This window comes from Bos taurus, chromosome 7 (assembly GCF_002263795.3).
Source record: "Bos taurus isolate L1 Dominette 01449 registration number 42190680 breed Hereford chromosome 7, ARS-UCD2.0, whole genome shotgun sequence".
NCBI lineage: Eukaryota > Metazoa > Chordata > Mammalia > Artiodactyla > Bovidae > Bos > Bos taurus.
Window position 1 is genome coordinate 102,463,895 of NC_037334.1, and position 24,431 is coordinate 102,488,325.

At 41.3% G+C, this 24,431-nt stretch overlaps 1 protein-coding gene across 1 annotated transcript; it reads right to left on the minus strand.

Annotated features, from left to right (window-relative positions):
- Positions 1 to 4,882: 4,882 nt before the first annotated feature.
- LOC101906022 (uncharacterized) lies at positions 4,883 to 23,952 on the minus strand. Its single transcript, XM_024995384.1, has 6 exons — positions 23,849 to 23,952; positions 20,289 to 20,486; positions 18,492 to 18,534; positions 16,343 to 16,529; positions 6,985 to 7,120; positions 4,883 to 5,063 (listed from the first exon to the last, which is right to left on the minus strand). Exons 1-6 carry the CDS (start codon positions 23,950 to 23,952, stop codon positions 4,964 to 4,966), a joined length of 768 nt encoding a protein of 255 aa, XP_024851152.1. The 3' UTR covers positions 4,883 to 4,963.
- Between the last annotated feature and the right edge of the window lie 479 nt (positions 23,953 to 24,431).

The window sequence follows — 24,431 nt, forward strand, 5'->3', positions numbered from 1 at the left end:
CATCACTTCTTGGCAAACAGAAGGGGAAAAGTGGAAGCAGTGATGGATTTTATTTTCTTGGGCTCCTAAATCATTACGGATGGTGACTGCAATCATGAAATTAAAAGATGCTTGCTCCTTGGAAGAAAAGTTATGACAGACCTAGACAGTGTATTAAAAAGCAGAAACATCACTCTGCCTACAAAGTTCTGTATAGTCAAAGCTGTGGTTTTTCCAGTAGTCACATATGGATGTGAGAGTTGGACCATAAAGAAAGCTGACTTCCAAAGAACTGATGCTTTTGAACTGTGGTGTTGGAGAAGACTCTTGAGAGTCCCTTGGACTGCAAGGAGATCTGCCCAGTTGATCCTAAAGGAAATCAACCCTGAATATTCATTGGAGGAACTGAGGCTGAAGTGAAACTGCAGTACTTTGGCCACCTGCTGTGACAAGCTGACTTATTGGAAAGACACTAATGCTGGGAAAGATTGAGGGCAGAAGGAGAAGAGGGCAGCAGAGACTGAGATGCTTAGATAGCATCACCAGTTTAATGGACATGAATGTGAGCAAACTCCAGGAGATACTGAAGGACAGGGGGGCATGGCAGCGATCTTTCATTAATTTAACCTTACCAAATGTAATTCCCAAGTACAGAACAGTCCAGGGGTTTTCCTTAGAGTAGCACATTGTCAACAGATGAGGTGGAATAAGAATTGGTGTTAGATCAGCCCAACTTAGGCCCGCAGGGACCTTCTGAGAATAATTTGGGCCTAACTTAGGACTTCTGGGATTGCTGATGGGAAATCTTTCAACTTTACTAAGGAGTTGGGCTAGCAGAGTTTTGACACCTGCAGGTGAGTCCTAGAGGCTCCAAATAGGCAATATTATGCTGCTCTGAAATTCTGAAACTATTTGGCCCTCTCTATTAAAGAAGGAAACATTATAGATCAACTATACTCCAATAAAAATTTAAAAAAAAAGAAGATGGCGCTCACCTCCATTCTCTCCATTTTCAGGTAATGAAGTGAAAGAGACACTATGTATTTTTTTCTGAAGGTGTCCACAGAAATGGGAGATCTGTATATAACGAGCTGACAGTCTCCTGCTAACGATGTTGATAATTGTGTTGAGGATTCACTGGGGCTGCTCACTGTTACAGGGCTTTTCATACACTGTTCATTTAATTCTTATAAGCACGTGTGACAGACACTGTGTCTCCATTCATTGATAAGGAAACTCAAACTGGGAGAGTTAAAGTAATCCACCCAAGGTCGCAGCCAGGACGTGGCCCAGTAGAAGCTGACCTCAGGCCCTCTGGCTGCAGAGAGCATGCTTTGAACAACTTGTTCTGCCTCTCCTGAATGGTACCACACTGGTGGCAACTGGCACCTTCACCCACAGTACGTGCTCAGTGAACCTTTATTGACTCACTGACACTTGGGCCAGTGGGGAACTCTCCTTGATTCGCTAAAAGGTGGGCTGACCCTAAAATGTGCAATCAGATAGGGCTTATGTAGACGGCTGGTCTGTACTTTTCCCTCCCTGATATTCCTATTGAGGATGGAAATCTTGTGGATCTTGGGATATGTTTTTAGTCTTAGAACTAAAAAGTTGTTTGGGAGTTACATATCCCTTAATAACCACATAAAATCCTCTCCACATGAAAATGCTCACATAAAACTTTTTAGTTAATATGTCTTGGATTTTTTAGATCTCTAGAACCTTCCAGGAATAACTGCAGTAGTTTTTGAAGAGTAGCTCTGAACTTTGAATGTTGCTATACCTTTCACTTTCAAGTGATTTACACGATTGCTTAATTTTGAGACAACGGTATTCACATTTTACTGAGGTAGTTGCTTTTATGTTTCTCCTAAAGGGGAAAGCTTCGTGCCAGTGTTACAGTTGGCTGTGGCCACTAGCTGGATGCCTGGTAACGGCACAGTTTGTGCATGCCTTGGCGGGGCTCCAGAAAGGCGGGGGCTCCGCTGGGGAGAGGATGTGTGAGCTCCAGGTTTCGGACAGGAACATTACTGATGATGCCCCTGCTGAAAGTCCTCATTATTATCATGACAAATGCTGGCGAACAAAGGGACCACTGTCAGAACAGAGGGCTATCTGTTATTGCTAATTGAATATTTCAGATTATGGTATTAAGTTGGTCAGAGGACTACAGCATGCCTGTTAGGGCATGAGTTCATTCAGGCAACTTCTCGTAGGATGGGAACCAAGTTGGATATGTTCACACACTCATAAGCCTCCTTTATCTGAGTTGTGTTCAATGACAGCTGCAAACTGTAGCCATTAACTTGAAGAGTTTGGTCTTCTGGGTGGAGGGACAGAGGTGAAATATGTAGGAAAAATGGCATGAGTTTTGAATCTTTTTTGCATTTAAGAGTCTCTGGAAGAGGATGTAACTTGAATTAACTTGAAGGCCTTCCATGAGACTAGAAACATAAATATGATTTATTTCTATAATCAGTGGTTTTCAGTTCTCCAAGACTAGACACATCCCACAGGTTTGAGAGGTGGGTAGTCGCACCATCTCTGTGAAACCCCCCACATTCTTGCGCACAAAGAGGGGCTGTAGGATGAGTGGGGACAATGCTGGATGGAGGGGTTAAGACCTGGTCTCAGCTCCAGGGCTCAGCACCCACTGTGCCAACATTGATGTTTGAGCCTCAGCCACAAGGAAGAGAGGCTGAACTGTTAGGTCCTTGTGAGTCCGAAATACAATTATTTTATGAAGTTTTTCAAGTTTTTATTATGGTCATGAGGCATCCAGTCCCATCACTTCATGGCAAATAGATGGGGAAAGAGTGGAAACAGTGGCTGACTTTATTTTTCTGGGCTCCAAAATCACTGCAGATGGTGATTGCAGCCATGAAATTAAAAGATGCTTACTCCTTGGAAGGAAAGTTATGACCAACCTAGACAGTATATTAAAAAGCAGAGACATTACTTTGCCAACAAAGGTCCGTCTAGTCAAGGTTATGGTTTTTCCAGTGGTCATGTATGGATGTAAGAGTTGGACTAAATAGAGCTGCCTTATGATCCAGCAATCCCACTGCTGGGCATACACACTGAGGAAACCAGAAGGGAAAGAGACACGTGTACCCCAATGTTCATCGCAGCACTGTTTATAATAGCCAGGACATGGAAGCAACCTAGATGTCCATCAGCAGATGAATGGATAAGAAAGCTGTGGTACATATACACAATGGAGTAGTACTCAGCCATTAAAAAGAATACATTTGAATCAGTTCTAATGAGGTGGATGAAACTGGAGCCTATTATACAGAGTGAAGTAAGCCAGAAAGAAAAACACCAATACAGTATACTAACGCATATATATGGAATTTAGAAAGATGCTAACAATAACCCTGTGTATGAGACAGCAAAAGAGACACTGATGTATAGAACAGTCTTATGGACTCTGTGGGAGAGGGAGAGGGTGGGAAGATTTGGGAGAATGGCATTGAAACATGTATAATATCATATATGAAACGAGTTGCCAGTCCAGGTTCAATGCACGATACTGGATGCTTGGGGCTGGTGCACTGGGACCACCCAGAGGGATGGTATGGGGAGGGAAGAGGGAGGAGGGTTCAGGATGGGGAACACATGTATACCTGTGGCGGATTCATTTTGATATTTGGCAAAACTAATACAATTTGTAAAGTTTAAAAATAAAATTAAAAAAAAAAAAAAAAGAAAGCTGAGCACCAAATAATTGATGCTTTTGAACTGTGGTGTTGGAGAAGACTCTTGAGAGTCCCTTGGACTGCAAGGAGATCCAACCAGTCCATCCTAAAGGAGATCAGTCCTAGATGTTCATTGGAAGGACTGATGTTGAAGCTGAAACTCCAATACTTTGGCCTCCTGATGCGAAGAGCTGACTCATCAGAAAAGACCCTGACTCTGGGAAAGATTGAAGGCAGGAGGAAAAGGGGACAACAGAGGATGAGCTTGTTGGAAGGCATCACCGACTCAATGGACATGAGTTTGGGTGAACTCCAGGAGTTGGTGATGGACAGGGAGGCCTGACGTGCTGCGGTTCATGGGGTCGCAAAGAGTCAGACGCAACTGAGAGACTGAACTGAACTGAGTTGCTCCAGAGTGCTTGACTCTGACCGGTGGACGCCCTGAAAGCTGTGTTCCATGCTGCGTTAGTGAGGGTGTGGGGCTTCTGAGTGAACCACAGCATCTGGGATGCACACTTGGATTGTTCCACCCAGAAAGGAACTCAGTGCTGGGAATTCACTCTTGAATTTCTCTGAATTTCACGTTCAGGAGCAAGAATAGAACATTCTTGATTTATTTTGTGCTTTCCTTTTGATGTGTGATAGATATTCAGATGACAATTCAGGTAATATGACCCATGCCTCTGAGTTTTCTCCCCTAAACTCAGTCTTATTTCCTTGTTTTATTTTTATAACAATAATTCTTTTCTTTTATACAGGAAATTTTGAGAGGCATTTGGGTCACTTGATTTCAAGATAACCTAACAGAAAGGTCCTTGTTTAGCTGAAATATTTGCTCATTTGAGCCACTTCATTTTCATGAGCCTAAATTTCCCAAGTATCAACTTCCCACATCATGACTTGCAGACGTTCTAGGAAGCCTACAGCCAAAGCACAGGGTGGAATATTTAGCAAAGAATATAAAAGAAAAATAAAATAAATCAGCTTTTATTGTACTTATGCTTTCAAAAAGCCAGAGATATGCAGCATACTATATTTTGATGCTAACGTGCTGCTTTGAGGGGGAAAACATGAAATTATTAATGATGTTAATATAAGTTATCTGAATGTCATATTGTATTTTGGTATTTTGGTTCAAAATCAAAATTATAGCCATCACAATAGTTAAATATATCAGAGGAACATTCACTTGCAAAGCTATATAATGATAAATGTTTTTATTTCTTTTTGTAACTGGCTAGTGGTGATTTTGTGGATCCTTTCTCTTAAGATTAGGATTTCAGTCACATTCTGGTCTCCTCTAGAGGTCGGTTCATGAAGTCTTGAATAGCCTGGTGCAAAGGAAGCCATTTTTTGATGGACATTTTCAGAGCTGTAATCCAGCTGTGGAAGTAATAGTACAGGACAATTCATTAAAAAATTGTTCTCTAGGGACATGAAATGTTACAAAGTCTTTTGATTTATTTTACAGCTGTTTCTCTTGGATATTTACTTTGAAATTAATATAGTAACCAGGATCCTCATGTTTTGGATTGAACAAAAAGGTAAAACACCAGAAGAGAAATATGCAGTGATAACTATGAAGTAAAGTTAATATAAATAACCCGGCCAGAAGAGCGTATACCAAAGCTACGGGCCTTTTAAAATCATTACTAGTATTTTACTGTTTCTCTCTAAAGTTTGGTTGATCAAATGTACAGTGATCAAACATTGCTGTTAGGGCCAAATAGTCCTTCATCACGTTGTGGAAGCTAATGCAAACTCTAGTTAAATCTCCCCTCTCATCTTCTCCATTCCTTTCACTTTCTTGGATAATATATTATAAAATTTGCCCATATAATGTTTATTCTAAAAGTGGTTAATAGGCATTATTTTTTAAAAAATGGTTTGAGTCAGATAGCTTATGCAGTGGGAGTTAAGGGGAGTCACCCAGGATTCCTTTTAGCAGTATGTCTCGGAAACACTGAATTAATATACTCTCAGATTCTCTGAGATTGATAGAAATCTCTGAATATGATTTCTATCATTTCCTAGACTTATTTTACTACTTTTTGCGAGTGGGCTATCTTTTGGAACCAGAGTCCCCAAAACCATACTTAGACTGTCGCCCTTCTACTTTGAAATATTTCTTTAATGACTTAATATTGCTTCCTCTTTATAGTACCCACTCATGGATTTGGCAGTGAGATCTAACTAGTTAACTTTCTCTCTTCGAGAAGCTGTAAATTTTATCAGCTGGGAGTTAACTTTGTTTCATTGGCCCTTTTTCTAATATGCCTGCTAAAGCTCGCCTTCAAAGGACAATCTTAATCTGCCACCAGATTATACAGCACAAGTCTGAGGAAGATCTTGGGAAATATCTAGCAATTCTCTAGTCATTGTTCTGCCATCTAGCCCTTGCTTAGGGGTTAGTGGGACAGGAAGGTTACATAATGGGGGAAGGCCTAAGAAGGTCCTTTTTCCCTTTTCCAAATGGTTACTTGCTGGAGATTCCTAAAATTCTACTTTGGGAGTTTTATCTCTTTGGGTTGAAACAATGAATCTTGTTCTTCCAAATGGCCCTGAAAGCTTTCCCCCGTCCTTTGTTGTAATAAGTCACTATAAACTTCTTGATTAGATCCCTTTTATCCAGACAGCTGGAAGACAGTGTCTGGATGGTCACCATCAGTTGAGGGTAGGAATGGGAGACAGTGAACACGAGTGTCTAGGGGCTTGCAGTTAGGTCAGGCAGACTTGGGTGATGAAGGAAGGTCCTCCAAGTGCCTGCTCTGCTTCTTGGTTTTGTCTCTGTTAGCTTTCCTGCTGGTTTTTTTCAGCATCATTATGAAACAAGTGCCCGTTTGTGCATACCAAGTTGGATACTGAACGTATCCGTTTAGATGGATAAGTCCTATGCCCTTCAACTACTTATAACAAAACTGAACATCTGACCAGATGGACATATCAATAAGAGTTAAGTGAAATGTGGTGAAACAGCCAATCTGTGAATTGAAAAATTAATATTTTATTTAATAATAAATTAATATTTACAGGTTATAGTGTTAGTGAATTTTTTATATTGAAGCCTGAGTTAGCTTGGGGGGAACTATGGACTCCTTTTTCATTAAAAAAATTACTTCTAGAAGAATCATCTTCTGTATATTGAAAGAAAAAAATCCTGAGGAATATTAACTATAGGAACAATGCAAAGAAAGGGGAATATTTAGTAGAAGATGTTGAGCTGAGGTTGGAAAATGAATACAAAGGTTTTCTTAGAAAGCTCTTGTCAGGACCGACAAAGAAGAAATACACAGACTTGACTTACCGTTGATTTTCTGTCTTATTTTCTGCACAGAAATAGAAAGTCTTAAATTCTTCTGATGGAGGCTTGAGTTCAATTACTGATTGGTTGACACTAAGGGTCTGCTCATTCACCCTGTATCCTTGTAGATAAAGGCCACCTACAGAGGGTGAAAGGACAAAGCAAGTGAGGAGAATAAGGAAAGAGTAAAGTGGAGAAAAATTCTGACACGGTGTCAAGAAAATTTTGTCTCCAAATGAAACTCTAGTTCAGGTGTCTCATTTAACAGATGAAGAAACGAGACTCCAAAAAATATATCATTTAAGGTTATCCATTAATTATTAATGGCAAGACGGGAACAAAGTTTGGATTTCCTGTTCTTTTCATTTTTACAGTCTTTTCATTACATGTTCAATATTTAGCTTCGTGTTACTGTGGGCCTAACGTAGCTTTTTTTTTAGTGTGTTCCTGAAGGACACATTTTGAAATACATATCTTGGTATCGAAGATTGACACCTACAAAATTACATTAGAGGAAAAATTAAATAGTATCTGCTTGGACAGAACCATTAAGGCATTCTGAGGAGTAACGAAGATTGCCAGAGGTTTCTATGACCAACATAGATTCTCACCTTTGTGCAAATGCAAAGCACTTCTAAAATATGAACGCACAGGGTGATATGAGGGAACCAACTTGAATTAAAATGAGAATAAATGACCGGTTTTACAAGATAATTTCTTTCCCGTGGTCCTTTGACTCTATCTTAGCAGTTATATATTGCTTGGCCAGAATTTTGTTTACATTATTTAGGAGTTGGGGTTGGAGGGGGAAGACATCAGTCTAGGAGAAGGTGCTGAAAAGTCAAAACACTTGAGCTTTGTTTATGGTGTCTTGATGTTCTGCCTGAATCTCATGCAGATACTCTAGGTCATATCATTAATAGCAATGATTAGATTTTAATTCCCTTTCTCGTGATTGCTAACTCTTGTTCTCACTCCCCAAACCCCACCACTCCAGAAGCCACTTTAGTGAGCTATGGTCTGTGCTTGCTCAGTAGTGGCCGATTCTTTGCAACTCCATGGACTGTAGCCCACCTGGCTCCTCTCTTGTCCATGTAATTTTCCAGGCAAGAATACTGGAGTGGGTTGCCCTTTCCTCCTGCAAGGGATCTTTCTGACCCAGGGATCCAACCAGTGTCTCCTGCATTGGCAGGCAGATTCTTTACCACTGAGCCATCTGAGAAGCCTGCTTCGTGTACTATACTAACAAAGAAAATGCCAAAATGCAACTTGGACTTCTGCTACACTACAGGGTAAACATTCTATGCTGGTATAAGGAACCGTGAAAGGAAAATTTGACTCATTTTTGGTTTTCTTTTGGCTACACGTGATACCAACATACACTGTCATAAAGTCACACATTTTTCTTTTTTAAACAGAATGTGTGGCTTTTGGACTTTGAAATTGTTTACTTTATAGAGGGAGTTTAGATGCAATGTTAAAGTCTTTTAAAATTTTTATTTTAAGAGTCCATTTTAGAACTAACCTCTAGGAAAGCATTCATTTCAGAAATGGCTAGTTTTTTCTTTTAGTAGGACCCAGTCTATCAGTGTTTACCGAACTCAGAGAATGACTTCTTTCTTTGAGCTAGATAGACATAAAACTTTACTGAGATATTATTTACACACCACAATATTTGTCTATTGAAAGTGTACAGTCACTGACTTTTAGTTTGTTTATGAAGTTGTGCAACCATCACCATAACCTAATCTTGGAACATTGAGTTACCGCCCCAAAAAGAAACTCCACACCCATGCTCACTCCCCATCTGTTTCCCCATGCTAACCCTAGGCAATCCTAACTGACTTCCTGTCTCTATAGATTTCTTTTTCCTGAGACACTTAATATAAATGGAGTTATACAGCATGTGACCTTTTGTGACTGGCTTATTTCACTTGGCCAGTTTTCAAGGCTCACTCATGTTGTATCATATATTGTACTCCATTTCTTTTTGTTGTTAAATGATATTTCATTGTGGGGATACACAGCATTTTATTTATCCATTTGTTACTTTGGACATTTGAGCTTTCCTCCATTTTTTAGCTATTATGAATAATATTGTTAGGAATATCCATGTGCGCGTTTTTCCATAGATGTGTTTGGGGATATATACTAGATGTAGAATAAGCAATCTGTTAGATATTTCAGGACTATAGGAAACCTAAGGAGATATCTGAGGGTTATTTTGCTGTTTTAATTCTCTGCTCCAAACAGAAGCACATGGCATTTTTATTATGTACTGGTTTTACCTTCTTCCTGCTTATATTTCCTTTTCTCATATGTCTGAGCAGATAAGAATACCTTCCTCCATCCCTATCCGTTCTGAGAATAAACAGACAGCCATGTCCAAAGGTGTCTGCTACAAACAGGAAAGTTTCTGACCCCTTTGCTAACCAGTTATAGGGTAGGAATGATCAGCATAAAAGTCATCCAGTTATAACCGCATTGCCCCATTTTAAGTGACCTCATTGGGCTGGTCATGATCATTCATTGGGTGGCAGCAATAAATAACAAGCTAACACAATGTTTGCACAGAGATTTCTCATAAGAATTATATATTTGTTGCAATAATGTAAAATATATCTGAGAAGTGCATATAGACCTTGATGTGATTTATTTAACGATAATGGGATGGGGAGGGAGGGGCAGGATGGCGAACACATGTACACCCATGGCTGATTCATGTGAATGTATGGCAAAAACCACCACAATATTGTAAAGTAATTAGCGTCCAATTAAAACAAATTAAAAATAAAAACAATAATAGTTAACAGTCACAATTTGTTCCAGCTCTTGCTAGAGAGAGATAAAAAGAAAAAAAAATCATGTGTACAGTGAATGACAAGGGACTTCAGGTCTAGGAAGAGGCATTTGACTAAAAGGCTTCTGGAATTATCACAGTGTTTTTTCAGCATTAGCAGGCATACGCCAGCCAGTCATACATATTGTTAAAGTACTAGCAGTTTCCTTAACGGTGAGAAAAGACCTCAGGAATCTAACTGACTGGGGCTATTTTTCCAACTCCCAAGATATACATCTGAGGCATATTTAGCTGAAAGTAAAATGTGGGACTAGGGCATCCCAGGTGGCTCAGTGATAAAGAATCCATATGCCAATTCAGGAAACATGAGTTCGACCCCTGGGTCAGGAAGATCCCCTGGAGCAGGAAATGGCAACCCACTCCAGTATTCTTAACTGGGAAATATAAGGACAGAGGAGCCTGGTGGGCTACAGCCCACGGGGTCGCAAAAGAGTTGGACACGATTTAGCAACTAAATGACAAAAACTGTGGGACTAGCATCTAACAGGGTTAGAAACTCCGTGGAAAACCTGTTAGACGCTAGAGTTGACAGCATGGCTCTCAAGGCTTCTCTTTCCCCTCACTTCACTGTTATCTCCTCCCTGTCTCCTCTTTTTTGTCCTCTGTATTCTCTTAGCATCTCAAGTGACTGTCACAAGGACTAAGTCATGCCCCCAACACTACTTGCGTGCATGTTGTCACTTCATCGTGTCCAATTCTTTGTGACCCTATGGACTATAGCCCGCCAGCCTCCTCTGTCCATGGGATTCTCCAGGCAAGAATCCTGGAATGGATTGCCATGCGCTCCTGCAGGGGATCTTCCCGATCCAGGGATCAAGCTCACATCTCCTGCGTTGCAGGCGGATTCTTTACCACCAAGTCACCAGGGAAGCCCCCTGGCCCCAACACTATGGATACCTTCAGAAAGAAGAAATATCATATGAAGTCTCCCAGATTAGCTAATGAAGAACATAAATCAATGGAATAAATAAATAATAAAATAAATGAAATAAAACAGTAAAGTAACTGAGAGGCTACAGCCAGGGGACAATGTTATTAAGACTTAGCCTTCTTACAAAGAAGGCATATTACAAAGGCATATTATCATGCTTATTCATGATAGAAAGTAAAGAACCTTCCTTGAATACTCTAAGATTCTGAACACAGAAATTGACCATTTAAACAGGCATGTATGCAGAGAGTTTCTGTACGTTAGTATTTTTCCAAACTTTTTGGGCTGTGATCTAAAGATGTAATAAATATAGACCTCTACATGTTTTAATGCAATTAAACCAAAAGTTTGTGAAACATTGAGATGTACCATGATATTTTCTATTATATTAAATTTTATTGTTTTTTAGAATTGTTTAGGGCTTCCCTGGTGACTCAGACAGAAAAGAGTCCACCTGCAATGCAGGAGACCCAGGTTTGATCCCTGGGTTGGGAAGATCCCCTGGAGAAGGCAATGGCAACCCACTCCAGTGTTCTTGCCTGGAGAATCCCATGGACAGAGGAGTCTGGCGGGCTACAGTCCATGGAGTTGCAAAGACTCAGACATGACAGAGCAACTTTCACTTTGATGTCATTGTGTTTTAAATACTGGTCACAACTTACTACATTGATTGAGTGACTCAGTAATCACGCATACAGGATCAAAGCCTGCATTTTGATAAATACTGCTATAAATGGTAATCAAGGCCTGCTTCTAGGTTATGACCTTCAGAGGGCTGGGGAACTAGGAATCAAACCAGGGTAGGAGGTGCAAGAGCCAAGTGGAGCTTGAAAAATAAAGGTAAAGACGGAATCATAGATCAGACCAGCACAAAGTCATTTCTTTAGTGGCATCTAAAAGAAAATGAGCATTAGAACTCTGTGTAATCTTTATTAGTATAATAAAAATTTATACTCCCTGCATATAAAATGACTAAGCTAAACTAAACATTTTAGTGCATGTGGTGTTCATGGTACAATGTGGTTTCAGCCATTCTCAATAAATTCCTTTGCTGTCCTCCTAACTCCTGTGGTTACTGTGCTAAACAGCTGGACTGGGTGGACCTTGTCCATCAGGATCAGTGCGCTAATGCTCAGAGCGCAGCATTACTGACGGAGTGTGAGGACTACTTTTAGAAGACTAATTTCCATCAGGGAGTGCTACGTGCAGAGCATTTAAGCACAGGAGTTAGGTAGTGTTTGTTCGCAGTTTGTCTCTGTCACTGAATAGCTGGTTGACCAAAGGCACGTCAACTTCTCCAAGCCCTAGTTTCTTACTTGCAATGGGCCAACAGCTGTGGATGTCTTGCAAATATTAGTTTTAGATAATAGACGTAGAGAGCTTATCCAAGTTCTGGACACATAGGAAACATTCAAACATAAAATCCACTTGAGCAGTATGATCCAGTCCTCTGGGGGGAAGAAAATGTGGTTTGCCAGGGCAGTGACTTTTTGTGAGCAGTGGAGAGGGGCATATTTATTTTGGGAATCTCCCACTGGAAATTTGGATTCACCTGAATCCTATCTCAAGTTTCATTGGGTGGGACCACTGGCTGTGAGCCTCAGGTCATGATCGCAGTCAGGATGTACAGGAAGATGGAAAAGGACTCTTAGAAAAAGGATATAAACTTCAATTTAAAGTTCAAGTCTAGGGAAGGGTAAACTACTTCGGAAAAAGAAGGGTAAGCAGCGGATTAACCTTGGGAGAGCTTCCAGCTGGACCCAGCAGCTGTCAGGGTGGGAGTGGGCAGGGTTGGGGGAGTTGGTAGCCATAAAGTACTCCTCCCGGAACAAGGTGCATGCTCAGGCATTTTTTATTCCAGGAAGAGTAGAGTCATTAAAGACCCGAAATCACAGGCCTCTGTTTTATAACCTGGCCTAGATACAAAATTTCTGTTGGAATTTCTGTAAGGAGCATTATTTCATATGTGAAATAATTTGAGCTAGAAATTAAGGATGGGATATTCGAGAAGTAAGGCTGGGAAAGAATGAATGGCTTTGGATTAAATATTTTTATTAGTCACACATGAAATATTTTCAAGAGAAAAAACTTAAAAATAGGTAGAAATTGGTTGTTTTCTTCCAGCTGAAAAGAGTATGATACGGCCCAAAGCCCAGGCATCTGGTGGCCTGAGTGCTGGTTTTTGCCTTTGAATCATCTTTACAATCTTGTCTGTCCTGCTGTTGAATGAGGGGATGGTTCTTCATGGGAATAATGGCCAACTGAGTCCCTTTGGTGGTTTATTTGTTTATTCATTAAGCATACGTAAAATCGAGTCATCTCTGAGTGCATAATCCCTTAGAAGAGATAAAATGGCCAACTAGAGATAAAATACAAAATAGAGAGCGATAAGTGTTGCAAGATAGGTGAGCACAGAAGCCCAGGAAATGGAGATGCTTTGTTTGCTTAGGACCATCTGGGATTGTTCTCTAGCAGAGATGGCCAGTGTTTGAATACACGTTTGGAAGACAGGTAGTATCTGGACAATGTATGTTGGGGAATCAGTAGGTAGAGAATATTTCAGGGTAAGGAACTAACACAAGCAAAGACATGGGGTCAGAAAAATGTCCAAGAGGTGGGGTACGCTCAGCAGGTAGAAGGTGACTGTGTCTGGGGAGAATGCAGGGTGTTTTAACACAGGAGTGGAAGAGAAAGCCAGAAAGAAGGGGTTGGGGACAAAGTGCAAGGCCATAGAGGGCTCTGGCTGCAACCAAGGCTCTGGAAAGATGTGGGAAATAATAAGAGTGAAATACAAGGAAACGTTTCACATTTCACTCTTTGCTTTTTCTTTTGTTGCTGTAACTTAGGCTCCCTTGAGCTCATGCTTAGTCGTGTCTGACTCTTTGTGACCCCATGGACTGCAACCCACCAGGCTTTTCCGTCCATGGGGTTTTCTAGGCAAGAGTACTGGAGTGGGGTGCCATTTTCTACTCCAGGGGATCTTCCCAACCCAGGGATCGAACCCGCGTCTCTTGTGTCTCCTGCATTGGCAGGCAGATTCTTTACCACTGTCCCTCCTGGGAAGCCTGTAACTTAGGCTACCTGGGTTCGAATTTTGTCTTCACCATTTACTAGCTAAGGGAACATGGGCAAATGATTTAACCTTGCTAAGTACCAGTTTCCAAACTTGTAGGTGGGATAATAACTTATTTATAGGATTGTCATAGAAATTAAATGAAATAATAAGTAAAAACACTTATTAGAGTGGTGAGTACAAAACCTGTACTCACTTTTACTGTTATTATTTTTAGGCCATTTATTAGTAGCTGTTTTCCAGCTGTCCAACGAGGATTCTTCTGAATAAGGCCTCCTCTGACCTTTCAGAATAAGGGCTATCATTCCCATTTCAAACTCTTGGAATCAGTTAACAGTCTCTGGGCCCCAGGGGTTTGGAAGCCCTTGGTTAACATGGAGTAATATGAGCGATCAAACCTAAACATTCACTTTGTATCTATGGAAACAATCTCTTGAAAGTGAACTTCATTGATTTGCTGATTAAAATGGTTCAGACTTTTGCAGTGATATTTTATAATGAAAGCGCCAGTCGATGACTACTTCAGAGGCTTGGTTTGTTTGCCTTTATTCTCATCCTGGTACCAGGTGCTTGGAGCCATGAATTTGGGTCTCATAGGAACAGTCTGTCTTGTAAATGCTTAGGCATGCCGGCTACTTCCTAATAGTTGGTTAATATTCTGGGTCATGTTTTAATACTGTCAAAGTGAAAGAGAATGTTAGTAAAGGAGATTTATTGTTCATCCTGAGCGATGAGAAAAGGACCACAGAGTGAGGCTCAGTTTGTACCTCTTTACCCTTCCAAGAAGGGGACATCGTCACCCACTTGGCATGACTTTCTAGCTTAATTAAACAGAGGCATTTATGCTAAAAATGGAGGGGAGGCGGGAAGGAAATTAAATGACCAAGATTCTGGATCTTCACTACTCATCATTATTTAGGGATTATTCATTTGCGAAAAAAGTCCAACTGCAAATAAAACACCAGTAATCTTTTTGTCAAAAATTTTAAGAAGATAAATAATCTTTCTTATCATGAATAATTATTTTACTGCTAAGTTGTATTGTTTACATATTCATTTTGTATGTATGGCCTGTAATATATTAAAAGTGAAAGTGAAAGTTGCTCAGTCGTGTCTGACTCTTTGTGACCCCATAGACTGTTGTCCATGGAATTCTCCAGGCCAGAATACTGGAGTGGGTAGCATTTTCCTTCTCCAGGGGATCCTCCCAACCCAGGGACTGAACCCAGGTCTCCCGCATTGCAGGCAAATTCTTTACCAGCTGGAGTCACAAGGGCAGCCCAATATATTACAATGTATAATAGTAATATATATAATTTAATGAATACATTTTATATAGAAAGAGCTTTTTGTATAGAGTACTTTATATAGAGAGCATAAATAACTCTAATGGCAATCACTTCATTTAATCTTCCAATGTGCACTGTGTACCGTGCTAAGTTGCTTCAGCCGTGTCTGACTCTGTGTGACCTCATGGATTGTAGCCCACCAGGCTCCTCAGTCCACAGGATGCTCCAGGCAAGAGTACTGGAGTAGGTTGCCATTTCCTTCTCCAGGGGATCTTCCTGACCCAGAGATTGAACCCGTATCTCTTAAGTCTCCTTCAATGGCAGGTGGGTTCTTTACCTCTAGCGCCACCTGGGAAGCTTAGTCTTCACCACAGTCCTGTGAAATAGATTGCTGCTTCCATTTTATAAATGAGGAAACTAAGTTTCAGGAACTTGAGTAACTTATTCAGGGAAAATTGATAATCAGTGCTCTTTTTATTACTCACTTGTCTGAGATTAGGAATACTATCAGAAAAGAGTAGAGTCACTACACAAGAGAACTACTGGCATTGATTCTGAATGCCATAAAAAAATGAAGGGGCTTATTTTTCACTTTTCCAGGCAGTAAGAGCATGGGGTTAGGGGTTCAGGGAGCTTCCCTAGTAGCTCAGTTGGTAAAGAATCCATCTGCAATGCAGGAGAACCCGGTTCAATTCCTGGGTTGGGAAGTTCCCCTGGAGAAGGGGTAGGCTACCCACTCCAGTATTCTTGGGCTTCCCTGGTGGCTCAGACAGTAAAGAACCTGCCTGCCATGTGGGAGACATGGGTTTAATCCCTGGGTTGGGAAGATCCCCTGGAGGAGGGTATGGCAGCCCACTCCACTGTTCTGGCCTGGAGAATCCCGTGGACAGAGGAGCCTGGTGGGCTACAGTCCATAGGGTGGCAAAGAGTCAGACACGACTGAGTGACTAAGCCCAGCACAGCACAGGGGTTCAGGCTCTGGAGTTACATTGCCTGTATTCAGATCTCAGCTTTATTGCTTACTACACATGATCTTGTCGAGTTGTGTTGACTTTCCAGCCAATTTTTCTATCTGTAAAATGAGAATAAGAATAGTACCCTTTCTCCAGAAGATAAATGTGAACTAATTTACACAGCATAAAGTTTGGTAAAAGCTCTGTGAGGCTGAGGCGGCTTTACTGTCATGACTGTAAAAGTTGACTCCGTACCTGAGGCCTGGGTGGAGCGAATGCTGGCATAGAAGTACAAGCAGCCATCCTTCAGGATGCAGTAGTGCTGCATCCACACGTCTGTGCTCCCGTCCAGCCGGTGCAGAAGGCCCAGGCACTCTGGGTTCTTGATAGCCAGGGGCGGGAGGCTACTGTTGTGCAGGGTAACGCCTTCCCAGACATGGTTCTGCAGGGGTGGCACCAAAGAATCACCTGAGGGGCCATCCTGCCCCAGCAATCCCTGCCTCCCGGAGCCAGTGACATCAGCACCAAGACTGACTTCAGAGAAGCCCCTGTGCTAAGCGGTCCCATTGCTAAGGCAATCTGCACATCTGAGAAATGAGCCAGACAATCTGAACCTATCCAGTGGCCACAGAGAACTTTCCCTTTTTATGTCCGTAGGTATCCCCTTTCTTTGGCTTCTATTCTATCGTGAGGAGATTAAAAGAATATCGGTGAGGTATAGAAAGAAAAATGGGGATCTCAGCAAAGACTATTGTTTAAAGGTCCATCTCTAAGTGCTGGCCCCAGAGAGCTATTTTACTTACCAGTGGGATGTCCTTCTAGCCCTGTTCCTGATATGTCCACCGTGACTAATTGCAGGCCCTGGTTCATGATTTACTTTATCTAGCACTCCTATTTGGAGAGGGCAATGGCACCCCACTCCAGTACTCTTGCCTGGAAAACCCCATGGACGGGGAACCTGGTGGGCTGCAGTCCATGGGGTCGCACAGAGTCGGGCATGACTGAAGTGACTTAGCAGCAGCAGCAGCAGCCTCCTATTTGTGCCAAGGAACAAGGGAAATGCCCCAGGCCAGATCAGGCCCGAGGCTCACATGGTCAGTGGTGGGGAAGGCCCACGATAAATCAGGATCCTCTGCCCTGGAGAGGTGGACGTCCACAGGCCTGAGCCAGTGGCAGGCTCTTCCTGGGAACTTGACCTGAGTCTGGGGGTGTGATGCTTCATCCCTTTATCAGAACTGCTTGCTGGGAGCTAGCTGGGTTCTTTCATTTGGTTTCATTTTTGTTCTTTAGTTTTAACCAGGCAGTGCAGAAGATTTCAGAATGCAGAGCTGGCAGAATTGTTTGCTGTGAATTGGGAGCCTGCTGGGAGTTTGGGTATTTCCTTTTCACTCTGCTGCAGACACTCCAAGTGCATTAGCAGAATAGATCCCTCTTGAAAGTACCGAGGCTCGTTACAGTGATGCGTCAGAGAGATGCGAGAGTGTACTGAGTGTTGTGTTTCAGGTAAAATGAAACACAAGTCCTGCTGTTTGTCATCTGAGGATAATGCTGGTGATTATTTTGAAAGGACAGATACAGGGCACAGGGTAGTACATTAAGCTCAGACCACCCAAATTTTCTGGAATATACAAAAACCAAAATACGTAGAGAAGATAATTGATAGTAAATGCCTTTTTCTTCTGCTTCCTTTTGTGAGGAAATGAGCATATTTAAATGAAATGTGTGACCTTGTTAGAAATTGTATCTACGGCACAGAAGTGAAACAATTGAATATGGAAGCAGTTTCTTTGCTCTTGACCAGGTCCTAGCTCAAAAAGAAGAGTATCAAATGCCTTGGGGGCTGAAGTGATGACTCACATGTTGGTGTTACGAAGTTATCTATCAGTTTGTGTGTCAAGCCTAAATTAAAAATTCTATTACTTCAAGGCCAGGAATCATGAATAGGCAGGAACAATGAAAGCTGACCTAATACGTCTTCAGAATAAGGATAGGAATATAAAGCACTACATTTCTAAACATAAGACACGTTTCCCAATAAGCTGCTTGGCCAAGAGCACTGTCCCAAGCTACCCCTGCGCCCTTGTTCTCAGAGACTGAGAAGAAAAGCATAGGAGTGGTCTTGCCTCAAGGGAATCCACTCAACTGTTTTGTATCAAACAGCAATTCCACCCTGGTTGGGACTACCCGCCGAGCTCACCGAGAGGAACAGCATCCAAACCCTAAAAACCAAAAGAACAAGCACCTCCATAAAACCTAAGCGGGAAGTCCTATTGACCGGAAATCCCCTTTCCCAGCGTTTAGGGTGGATCTGAGACGTTCTGGGCTGGACGGGATGCCCAACTGGAGAATTCCCCCTCAGGGAAGAGCGGAGTGAAGGCATAGATGGATGGCAAGGACTCCTTACCTGGTGGACAGGGTGGGCTGCTTTGTCCATTGCTTCCAGCCACCTGAAAGAGAGATGAGAGGTGCTTTTCTCAGGGAACGTGCTAAGTGTACTCCAGAGGGCCTTGTTTTCTCCCTGGACAGAAGAGTCCTGAGACTCACATATGTTTTGTGACTCTAAATTCATGGTTGAAGAGAGGCATATTCTTACAAAACTGGTGTTACTAGGTGCCAAAATCCCACACCTACCAGGCATATTTAAGATAAATTATTCTCATCCTTCTCCTTTGCTATAATTAGTGCTTAAGGGAAAATGTACTCACTATTTTACTACAGTACGTGAATTTAACACCAGCAGGCCTGATAACAACTGTAAAGCCCTATTAGTCAATGGAAAGACTGGTAAACGGCCACTGCCCTATCCACCTGCCAAGTGTTCCTTAGACCGAGTGACCACTGTTAGTGCTCTGGTGTCTCTACTAGAGGACTGAACTTTCTTCATCTTGTCTCCTTAGCCAGATAGATATCAGCCTATCTATTCCACCCTATCTTGCCAATCTTTTTCAAGCTTCTTTTAAACCCTGTAACTTCCAATCAAAGTGTACTGCAAGCTTGATATAATCCCTCTGCCCATCTCTGCTCCATTTCCTCTTGTGTGTGTGTATCTGATGCTATACCATACCACTCATACACTCCTTGCTCATCCCCACGTCCAGAAATTTTCCTTCCCCACCCTAGATTCCGGTGCCACTTTGTCTTCCCCTATCTCACTACTCAATTTCTGTTTTGCAATAAAAATACTAGGATAAATGTCCTATCTCTTGTTGCAGAGCTTTTTTTGAAGGGAAAAATTGATACTTCATCATTCTAACAGTTCTTAGAGATTTAAAAACAGCGTCTTGGACATATTAGCTACCCAATAAATATCTTCCCCATGAATTGAAATACAATTACGTTGCTGTCCTCATGTTTCCCTGTTTGTCCTTTAAAGAAAAATATGCATTTCAGCACACACTGTTCCACAAACAGAGACAGTATATCCTTTGCCTAAAAGGTTTCAGACCTAAGGCTGTCTTTACAAATGGAGTCCAAATTCTCATAAAGAGATATGACATCCTTCTAAACACTGTTGACCCATTTTTCAGCCATTGACTCCCTCACCCCATTCCATGCCACCCCTCCCCGTAAAGTAGCAGTACATAGACCACAGTTCTGAGCTGACTCACTGGATTGACCCATGATCTCCACTTCCACAGGGCCACACTGAATAATGACCATAAGCTGTTGAATGCTTAGAGCTCGTGGGCCACCCTCTTAGAATGCCTTCACATTTTGACCCTCAAACTGGGTGATATGCTTACAAATTGTCAACTGTGTTAATTCCCCCAGGAACTTATATTGTGACGACGATGATGATGAATTTTGCTCATTTCACTGTTAAATTGTAACCCTACTTTTAATACATTATTTCTATTCCTCTGACTAACCGTCCGATTAGCTTAAATATATGAATCTTGTAACTTCTGGGGAAGCCAGATGTGACCTGCGGCAGTAGTGAGCTGTTTTAGAAAACTTAGAGAACTAAGGTAATTAAGTTAGACGATACATCTATTTTTTTTGAGATTCCGTTAGGAAAAAAACTGGCAGAAATATGAAAAACTCAACTTGTCATACACAAGAAAAATATAGTTTATTGACTTGTGCTGTGAGTTTTCTGTTCCCTTTCCTGTTTCCAACCCCAAGGCTCTGTCAGGTTGCTGTTGAAGATGCATTCCCCCACTCCGAGTGAAACTAGTAAGATAAAAGAATAATCAATTACCTTTTGAATTCTTGGTTTGAAGTTGCGCAGAGGCAAAAAGTTCTATTTCCAGACTGAGGCACACAGTTAAACACAAATGGTTTTCCCAAGCTGCTATCAATGCCAACTTCTGCACCTTCTAATTTTATTACCTCTAGAGGCGAGCATTTTCCTTCATCCTGTAATTGATAAGGAAGAGGTTCAGCGCGGGCACTGCAGCTAAGCAGATAAGGGAGAAAATGAGAGTGGAAAGGAGGACTAAAGTTATTTTTCTGAATTGATTGTTCTGAAATGAAAATAAAACCAAAATGAGCTTTTGTAGATTATGCTGTCTGTGATATATTACATCAAACTCCAAATTTCCCACATCCTTTTTGAATCGCCTCTATTAATATGCATTTCATTTATGCCAACTTGGGAGAGTATCATTAATCATTCATATCTATTTTTCCCCATCAGAAAAAAGAATATAAAAAGAAATTGATATTACAAAATATATGTATTTGGTAGTATCTAGTTAGTGTCTATACTTAGCCTATATTCCATACTTATTGTGTGTTATGCCCTCTTCTAATATCTTTACATCTATTAATTTATTAATAGATTTATTGTCACAAATGCTCATCATTACTTTTATTATCTTTTTTTTTTTTTTTTTTTAGCAAGTCAGGAAACTTGCAAAGTTTAGAGAGAACTTGCAGCATAGAGTGAATAAAGAATACTTTTCTAAAAATAACAGTAGTTTGAAACTTGTATGCAAAACTGAAATCAGTTTATAGGTAAATATTTTGCTATTTGTATTTATTTTACAATTATATGTCAAAATATTGTCTGTGTCAAATTTCCTTTGAGTCTGTTTGCAATCAATTGCTACCCTTACCCTTCCAATCACAGGCAGTCACAGATCTGTTTTCCATCTATACAAACTTGTCATTTCTAGACATTTTACACAAGTAGAATCATATCCTCTACGGTCTTCTTTCTCTTAGTGTGATGTTCTCAAGTTGCATCCACACTGCAGTTCTCAGTAGTATGTCATTCTTTTTTATTGCTGAGCTATATTCTACTTTACGGATATGCCTCATTTAGTATATCCATTCACGAGGTGATGGGGAGTCTTCTTTCCAGTTTTGGGCTAATTCAAATAATGCTGCTATGAAAACTTGTGTACAGGTCTTTGTGTGGGCATATGCTTTCATTCTCTTTGGTAGATTACTAAGAGGGACACTGCTGAGCCATATGCTAATTTTATCTTTAACTTTTTCCAAAGTGGCTGTACCGTTTTACACTCCTACCAGCAGTGTATGAATGTTCCAGGTTTTCCATACCCTCACCAATAGCCTGTACTGCTTGTCTTTTTGATAACAGCCATCCTACTGAGTGTATAGTGGTATTTCCTAGTGGTTTTAACTTGCATATTACTAATGATTGTTGATGCAGAACACCAACTAGCCCAAAGGTTCTTAACCAATTTTAGGTGACGACTTCCTTTTGAGATGCTGATGAAAACTCAACACCTCTCCACAAACCAAAATACGTAAATGTGTAGATGTGAATTTATACACACATGCGAAAAATTTCTTGCAACTCACAGGGGGTAGATGCAAAGATATTCTCCAACTAAAAGTAATATCTCTTATTTGTATAGCACTTTAGTTTATAAAACATTTTCATTTACCCTGTCTTTTTTATTCTTCACAACTACTCTGTAAAGCAGGAAGCTAATGTTATCCCCATTTACTAGAAGAAGAAATAGAGTTTCTGTGAGATGTCCCAAGGTTATATAGAAACAGAATTTAAGCACTGGTTTTCTGGCTATGTCTTCCACACTGTATCTTTCACACATCTGGCTTTTTGGGCCATGGCTCTTAGAGTCAGCAGTTGAAAGCTGCAATATTTATGTTTTAGGAGACAGAATATTTCCTAAAGCCATGAGCTTTCCTGGAATACAGACAGAGATCTAAAATTTTGCTCTGTTTTAGTAAGTAGAAAGAAAGTAGCACATCTTATAACAATTGTATATGGCCAAGAATATGACATTAGAAACCAGGAGAATATATGTTCATTTGCTTTAATCAGGGTAAAGAATTTGCATGCCTATAAAGAGCAGCTAATTATTTATATTATTTTCCCAGGAGCATCTTAAACTACAGAGAGAAATGGGGAAACATCAATAAAGCCTGGAGATTTTATTCTATTAGTAAGTGACAGATGTGCTTGTTTGCTAAGAGCAAATACTCAGTGGGGCTGCTTCCCTTTGGACCCATTAGGCAGATTAGATGATACGACACGTTTGGCTCTTGGTATCAACACTCTTAGTTAACGCTGAACTACCAGTGCTCTCCTCCATCCCTTGCTGTGGGGCAAGGCAAAAGAATACACTCCTGTGGCATATGACACATGGAGAAGGCAATGGCACCCCATCCAGTACTCTTGCCTGGAAAATCCCATGGATGGAGGAGCCTGGTAGGCTGCAGTCCATGGGGTCGCTAAGAGTCGGACACAACTGAGCGACTTCACTTTCACTTTTCACTTTCATGCATTGGAGAAGGAAATGGCAACCCACTTCAGTGTTCTTGCCTGGAGAATCCCAGGGACGGGGGAGCCTGGTGGGCTGCTGTCTCTGGGGTCGTACAGAGTCAGACACGACTGAAGCGACTTAGCAGCAGCAGCAGCATATGACACACAACCAAGAAAAGCACCGGAAGTCACTTTGCCTCTACTCAGGCTGCATCTGTGTCAGGAGAATGAGTGATTGGTGAATGGAGTAGATTTAAAATAAGGGCTGGTCTCTTGCACTGACGGTGGGAATGTGAACTGACACAGCCACTATGGAGAACAACATGAAAATTCCTTAAAAAAAACTGGGAATAAAACTACCATATGACCCAGCGATTCCACTGCTGGGGATATATATACCCTGAGAAAACCACAACTGAAAAAGGCACATGCACCCCAGTGTTCATTTCAGCACTGTTTACGATAGCCAGGACATGGAAGCAACCTAGATGCCCATGACAGATGAATGGATAAAATAGTTGTGGTACATATATACAATGGAATATTACTCAGCCATAAAAAGGAACGCATTCGAGTCAATGCTGATGAGGTAGATGAACCTAAGCCTACATACAGAGTGAAGTCAGTCAGAAAAACAAATAGCGCCCATTAACACATATATATGGAATCTAGGAAAATGGCACTGCCCTACGTGCAGGGCAGGAATAGAGACACAGACGTAGAGAATGGACTGTGGCCACGGCAGGGGAAGGAGAGGGTGGGATGAATTGAGAGAGCAGCATTTAAGTGTCTGCATTGCCACATGTGGGATTTGCTGGCGGCACAGTCACAACGGAGCAACTGAGTCCGCACGCACGGGAGGGAGGCTAAAAGAGGAGGGGATATATGTACGGTTGTGGCTGATTCGCGCTGTCGTGCGGCAGAAAGCAACACAACACTGAATAGCAATGATCCTCCAATTAAAAACTTTTAAAAAATCATTTTAAATGAGGGCTGCTATCTCTTACTATCCATCATGGCCCAGATTCCATTTTTACTAATCTAAGCTGCCGCCTCCTTACCCTTGAGCACGAGCCTGCTGTAGGCCTGGGAGCAGCTGCAATAGAAGCGTGGACACAGAGCCGGTGTAGCAGGCGTGGGTGCCCTTGCAGCTCTGCATATTCATCTTACTCTTTCCTCTGGATTTCCCCAAACACCTTAAATTCCACTCTCATGGAGGTTCAAGGGTTGGAATGGAGTCTTCATTCAGTCTAATCCTAATTCTGCTTAGACTGTGGTTCCCCAATCCAATGATTTCTAGAGATAAAGAACAGCTGAAATCTCTCTTCTGTCTTATTGCCATGCCTGGGGTTTTTAACTCCTCCCTTAAGCAAAACTCAATCCTTCAGTTTGGCAATAATTCTTAAATAGGTTCAGTCTGATTCCCTCCTTCTAGCTCTGCCAAAAGTTTCCCTTAAACCAGGACTAGAAACAATGAAGATTTCTTAAAGACTTTGGCTTTCCTGTAACTTTATATTCTCCTTTCCAAGGCATGGAAAGGCTCTAGCTCCATTTCTCTATTCCTGAGCCAAAGCATGAAGCAGAGATCTAGCTACTTCCTGTGTGCAGGACTGATTAAAATAGCAGGGACGCTGAAGGGATTTA

Excerpts from the sequence above, each read along its gene's own strand:
- LOC101906022 (XM_024995384.1), bottom strand. The coding sequence starts at position 23,952 with ATGAATATGCAGAGCTGCAAGGGCACCCACGCCTGCTACACCGGCTCT. Across the intron at positions 18,535-20,288 it reads TCAAACCAAGAATTCAAAAG|GTGGCTGGAAGCAATGGACA; the intron begins GTAATTGATTAT and ends TCTCTCTTTCAG. Across the intron at positions 16,530-18,491 it reads CAGCCCACCCTGTCCACCAG|AACCATGTCTGGGAAGGCGT; the intron begins GTAAGGAGTCCT and ends CCACCCCTGCAG.